Genomic DNA, 6,673 nt, shown 5'->3' on the forward strand with positions numbered 1-6,673 from the left:
CAGTGCCGGACCTACCACATTCGGCGCCCAAGGCACCCTGACCCCCCAATGTGTTAGTGTTATTATTATTATTACTATTATTACTATTGTTACTAGTATCCATGAACAAACTGTATCACAGAACATCTGATGATGGGGTGCACATTCAAACACAGGATCCAGGGGGCCATTTCATCATTTTATAGCAGATAGTTGAGCAGTTCAGTGGTGGTTGTCGGGTGATTTTTTCTATAACAATGAATATCAAAAGGAAATGTTACAGCTCTGCATAATGTTAAACAATATTAATATTGAAAATAATGTTAATAAAATATGGTGTTACTCTTTTTTTCTTCTTTTAACAACAGTGTAAACCTAGGAATATTAGAACAAAAAAACAATCTGTTAAATTTAAATAAAACATACAGGATTAACAAATTAAAACATTATAAAAGTGAAAAGTAATGATTCCATGCATTCACATCAGCCCTCTTTTTCTTCTACCTGGCATGTTTGGAGGGAAAAGGAGAGTCACAGGCCTGAAGGCTGGAGTTTCATAATCTTGGGTGGAGTGGTCTAGTCAGGAGTGCAGGTGATGCAGGTGAGGTGGAGACGTGATTTATCCTTAGTATTTTCTTTTAGATTTATTGTATTAATTATAAGACTTTATAAGAATTCAACACAAACGAACAACTTGGCTGACAAACCGTAATAAATAAGAAAATATGGTCTGGATGGATTACTTAACAGGCTTATCGGGAACAAAGGGCATAAAGTGTCAGGGTCCCCGTCAGCCTTCACCTGCAAAAATGTCACTCGAAAAAACTTAAAATAGCCACAAAACGACACAAAATGTCTACAAACAGATGTAAAACAGCTGCAAACAGACTCCCAAAGACCACGAAAAGGGGTGAAACAACCCAAAGGGCTGCAAAATGACTACTGAAGCAATTTTGGCACCCAGCTGCCTATGTCACCTATAGGAAGATCCAGAAGATTTGTTGTGATGTTGTACATTACTGAATTTATATTTAACAGTGTGTTGAACAAAAATGCCTGTTCCTTATTAAAAGACAAGGGAAGTCAAAACACACACACACACATATATATATATATATATGGTTGATATGTTGCAAGTTAGCTTAGCTTCGCCCAAAGACTGATTTACTTTTGATAAGCACTCTGTATTTCTTTCCTGTTCAGGATCCCCATCAGTTTTTACCGCAATAACAACTGCTGCTCCTGGGGTCCTTAAGCTACAAGGGATCCTTTTTCTACTGGTTAAACAGAGACAGGCTGCTTGTCTGTCTCACTTGCTGTGCTAACAGTAGCTATGACAGTCTATTCCGCTTGTACAATAGATTTTAACCATGAATTAATTAATTCATTTTCCGTAATCCCGTTGGGGGTCGCAGGGGTGCTGGAGCCTATCCCAGCTGACATTTGGCGAGAGAGATTTTAACCAGAACACTTAAAACACTTAGATATAGATATAGATAGAAGTGGAAGTCCCAAGTTCAGAATGGAGGACACCTCCTAAGGTGTTTAGAATGACTAAGCCAAGATCCTGTGGGGCTTTAAGATCCAGACTAACAAACTGGTGATGACTAACCCACCCGACATCGTGTTGACCGACAAACAGCAGAAGAAGACAGTGATGAGAGATGTAGCAATCCTGATCGACAGCAAGATCAGGAAGAGGGAACACAAGAAGCTTGAAAAATACCAAGGGCCGAAAGAGGACCAAGAAAAGATGTGGGGTGTAAAGGCAACAGTGGTGCCAGTGGTAATCTGAGTGGCTCAAGCAGATTCCAGGTACAACGTCTGAGGTCTCTGTCCAGAAGAGTGCAGTCCTAGGGACAGCTAAGATACTGAGCAGAACCCTCAAATTCCCAGGCCTCTGGAAGGGGACCCAAGCCTGAGGAAGACACACCACCACCCCCATGTGTGGATGATAGATGGACAGTCCAACCCAAGGTTTACATGTTTGTTCGTTTTTTCTTAAAGATATTTTTGGGGGCATTTTTTAGCCTTTATTTGATAGGACAGACAAGTGTGGGGGGGGGAGAGAGAGGGGGAGTGACATGCAGCAAGGGGCCACAGGCTGGAGTCGAACCCGGGCCGCTGCGGCAACAGCCTTGTACATGGGGCGCCTGCTCTACCACTAAGCCACCGATGCCCCCATGTTTAAAGCTCACATGTAAATATGATGAAATAATGTGATGTAACACAAGTGCACCAGCAATATCCAGTTTATTTACATATAGTCTCGCTTGTTGCTTCAACATGACAGAACAAAGCAATGATTTAGCCTTTAAATACATTTAGGTTTAGTTCATGGTAATATTTACAACATTTAAATGTTCTTCCAAGAGGCAAAGCCAGATACTTAAACACAACCAATACACGTTTGGGAGTGAAAGTTCTCCAAGTAACAGAAAAAAAAAGAAACTTAAACGCTCACTTTCCATTTAATTCAAAGAAAAGAAAAACCTCTTCAGGGAAATATTCTTAGGGGGGGAAACTATCGTCACACACAGTGGACCATTAAGTGAGCCATGCTTCATATTCAAAATGGGGCCAAATGACAAAGAGGGTATAAATAAAAAATACCATCCTGGAAATATGAGGTCAGGGAAACTGCCTCAGGGAGAACAACAAAAAAAACATCCATCTTCATACAGTGACAACAGAGCTGCTTTAACCAATCATTAATAATGGGTAACAGTTGCCATCATTGGAGGACAGTGTTGCTTTGGCAACTTGGTATCAACCTCTGACCTTCACAGCTGTCCATTCCTGGCTCTGTGAACAGGTAGATTCTGAGCAGCGCCCCGTCCTCTTCGTCCACTGTATCCCCCTCTGAAGCCTTGGCCTCTCAGGAACCGCCCAGGGACCCCAAAAGTCTCCAGATTGCGCTTCCGCTCCTCTGCCCATGTCAGTCTAAAACTGTTGGTGGACACAAAAACAAGCGTGAGCCTGTAGCACCACACACAGGAGAAACTAGGGTTCAAATTCTGAGAATAAAAAGACGACTAGTGTACCTGAACTTATTATCAGACGAGATGTTGTCAAAGAAAGACTTTGCTTTGTCGTAGTAGCATTTTGGGCCGAAATAATCATCCTCTGAAGTAGAGTCTTCTTTTTCCTCTACCTTGTGATTTCCATCTGCAGACAGAAAGTGCAGTGCAAACACCAGGGAAGCATACACTATGGAGGACCAAGCCAGGGGGAGGTTTCTTTAGAGAGACAGATTCAATTATTTTCAGCTCATATATGATCCAAAATCCTACACTCCAGAATGAAATCACACAGTGAGCAATAGCATTCTGGTTTCTGCGTCTCAATTGACAATTCCTGATTTCAAATTAGTTTTAAAAACTGCAAGGACCTGCGCCAAAATGTAAACAAATCCTTGCGCACATGTACAGAAAAGACAGACCATATCATAGATCATGTTACTGAAACTGTGGTGCCAGAGTCTTTCTTGCTACTGTGGAGCAAATACCTACAGTTTAAGGCTTAATCTGCAGCACAGTATTAACTGTGTGTATACTATGACACGGTGAGGTGTAAACTGATCATGTGCCTTTGTTGTAGCTGCCCCAATGCTTTGGAATAGCCTTCCCCTCTCAATCAAATCCCCCCCCAAAAAAAAAGTAGTGTCTGATGAACTAACCTTTCATCTTGTCTTGCACCTCCTTCTCCAGCTCCTCCTTATTAAATTGCGCATTCGAGGAATCGAAATCAAAGTCTGTGTCAAACTTAAGGATGGCAGATGGAACGTTGGCTACCATCAGCTGGCCTCTGCTGCGGTTCCTGCGCCTCCGAGCTCCTAGGATTGATTTAGAAAACGCACTGAATAATAATAATGAAATTCAGATTTGTACAAACTGGAATGTTTCACAGTTACCTTGTCTTCTCCTGGGCAGCGGCCTGTTTTCGTTATTCTGCTGCCAAGTTTCCTGCTGAGCGCTGGGCGCACCTGGGCCTGACTTCACTGAAATGTAAAAACATTTGCACTCACTTTTTATGTTGCTCACATTTACACAGATGGACATTCTCTGAACCCCTCTGAGCAGAGTCGTAAAACATTTCAAGGCTGTTAAAGAGTCCAAGATATTCACTCTCAGGACAATTACCGAACATTATATTTTATTTTGCCTTTCATCACTGCAAGTCTGTTTGCTTACTGGTGGCTGCAGTGCCCCTTCTGCTCTGGGAACTGTCTCCTCTGGGCCTCTGGGGCCTCCTCCTATCCCACAGCTGCTCCCACTCCTGGGGTGCAGTCAGGCCTCCCCTCTGCCTCAATCTATCCACGTGGAGGGTTTGAACAGCCTTCTCCACCATGGGGCCCCTTCTAATGTGCAAGCCTGGAAGTGCAGGCCCTGCATGAAGAACACAACTGATAACTGTAGTATGCAAACAACCCACTTAAAAGTATTCAGCTACACTAAGGGTGTGGGATTATGGTCAGTTTACTAGCAATTAATTTGCATTAATTGACTCACCAAGGCCAAGAGCTGCAGCGTACTGGTGATTAAGTAGAGAACTGGCAGCAAGCTGGTTGTAGGCGGGCATCCTTAGAGGGCTAAATGGTCCAAGAGCTGAGTAGACACTTGGAGAACCTGCACTGGATGACTGAATAAAAGATGTTAAGACAATTTAACACACATCATCTGGGTCTTTGTGTACTCCGTCCACTTGAGCCGTGCAGTTCTCCTTTACCTGTACTATTGCAGGATCCGCAGGTAGGCCGTGGTGAGATCTTGGAGCTTCACACAGTGTGATGTCCTTGATATCACTTCCCCGGAAAGTGATGTACTCATAGATATCATCTTTGGGTGGTGTCGGCCTGTCAGTGGGTCGTCCCTCAGTTCCAAAACACTTAACTAGTTGAGAGAAAATGTTTGATGAAGCCAACAAAGTGACACTCATGCTTCAATTGTGCTGCTATGTTTCAAAGTCTGCAAAAAAAGCATGTTATTTTGGACATGCTGACAGGCTGTCAAGCACAGGCCCACACCACTCACCTTTAGCCAGCACTACAGTGGAGTTCACTTTATCAATTGTATACAAAATCCCCTCATACCGATTCTGAGCTTTTGAAATTAACCCTATCTTACAGCCAATGTACGGCTTTGCTGAACTCATGGCTGAGGATGACTCAGGACAATATCTTAGCCTATAAATTGCAACAGGAACTCAGGTGCCAGCATTCAAGACAGGGAGCGACCGGAAACAATTTATTGGCGTCCACAGGTGACTTATAACCACGCCCACTGATTGAGGCTCATGCTGCGTTCAGGTGCTCCTCGGATGGTCCTATTTCACGAGTTACTAAGTCATTGTTCCGATTTTGGTGTGTTCATGAGCTTTAAATCATGATATGGAAACAACATGGACACTACAAAAAAGATTTGTTGCACTTTGTTGCTCAGAGTGTGATAACAGTTTAAAGCTTTATATTATAAGGTGATTTTGTCCTAAACTTGTTGCTGCACTAGTACGTCCCCTAAAACAAAGGTGTCCATACTTTTTTTGAATGGGGGCCAGATTAGATAAGGTGTGGCTGAGGGTGGCTGAGGTCAGCCTTAGAGATAGGGTAGGGAGCTTGGAGTAGAGCTGCTGCTCTTTTGCGTCGAAAGGGGTCAGTTGAGGTGGTTCAGGCATCTGATCAGGAGGCCTCCAGGGCACCTCCAGCTATAGGTGTTTCGGGCGCTTCCAATTGGTAGGAGGCCCCGGTGCAGACCCAGAACACGCTGGAGGGTTTACATATCTTGTCTGGCCTGGGAATGCGTCAGGATTCCCCAAAAGGAGCTGTAAAGCTTTGCTGGGGAGAGGGGCGCTTGGAATACTTTGCTCAGCCTGCTGCCCCCGTGACCTGGCTTTGGATAAGCGGTTGAAAATGGATGGATGGATGGACACAAATGCAACTGTTTCATCTTTCAGCAGTGGAAATGTACCCTTCCATTATTCCTAAAAGCAGCGGTCCTAACCATTGACGCTGTGGCCATGTGTGCTACCTAGCAGAAAACATCTGTCGTTAGGTGACCATTCTGTTTGCTTGATGACCATCTAATTATTAAAACATGTAAGTTCCACCTGCATAGTTCCTACTTGTCTACAAACTTTATGATAGTCCTGCTGTTGTGAGGTAAAGAGGAAAAATGAAGTGATCTTGCTCCATTAATGTTGTGTGGCAGGCCACATATAGGAGCCTATATTTTAAAAGTCAAGCAGAGGGCCATTAAAATCAGTCTAGGGGCTACGATTAGCCTCCAGGACAGACTTTGGACATGCCTACACTAAAACTAATCTACTAAAATATTGTTTAATCTGACTAATGCTAATAAAATACTTTTCTAATTAATCTAGCTCACTATATGTGGATAGCAACTAACTGTTACATGTCACAAAAAATTACATGCAATATTTAAATCAATAAAAAGTTTGTCACAATCAACCATAAATGTAACCTACTTGGTACTTTGTAAAATACCATGTTTCTCAATAATATATATGATCTCTGTAACGACGTGTAACTGGTGTGCCAAAATTTTAGCTTCACTTAAGGGGTGTTCACGTGAATATTTTCAGTCGGAAACCCATTTTTCCGATTATTTCGGCACTACATGAATTCAGGCATTAAACGCATCAGGCAATCAGACACCAAATTCAATGTCAGTCACTG

At 42.9% G+C, this 6,673-nt stretch overlaps 1 protein-coding gene across 1 annotated transcript; it reads right to left on the reverse strand.

Annotated features, from left to right (window-relative positions):
• Positions 1-2,224: 2,224 nt before the first annotated feature.
• Positions 2,225-5,249, reverse strand: lsm14b (LSM family member 14B). The gene is made up of 8 exons (XM_050065140.1): positions 5,013-5,249; positions 4,708-4,871; positions 4,491-4,620; positions 4,173-4,367; positions 3,893-3,979; positions 3,659-3,814; positions 3,024-3,147; positions 2,225-2,928 (listed from the first exon to the last, which is right to left on the reverse strand). The coding sequence occupies exons 1-8, from the start codon at positions 5,131-5,133 to the stop codon at positions 2,763-2,765; spliced, it is 1,143 nt and encodes a 380-aa protein (XP_049921097.1). The 5' UTR covers positions 5,134-5,249; the 3' UTR covers positions 2,225-2,762.
• Positions 5,250-6,673: the final 1,424 nt, after the last annotated feature.

The sequence above is a fragment of the Epinephelus moara genome, chromosome 16 (genome assembly GCF_006386435.1).
Source record: "Epinephelus moara isolate mb chromosome 16, YSFRI_EMoa_1.0, whole genome shotgun sequence".
Taxonomy (NCBI): Eukaryota; Metazoa; Chordata; class Actinopteri; order Perciformes; family Serranidae; genus Epinephelus; species Epinephelus moara.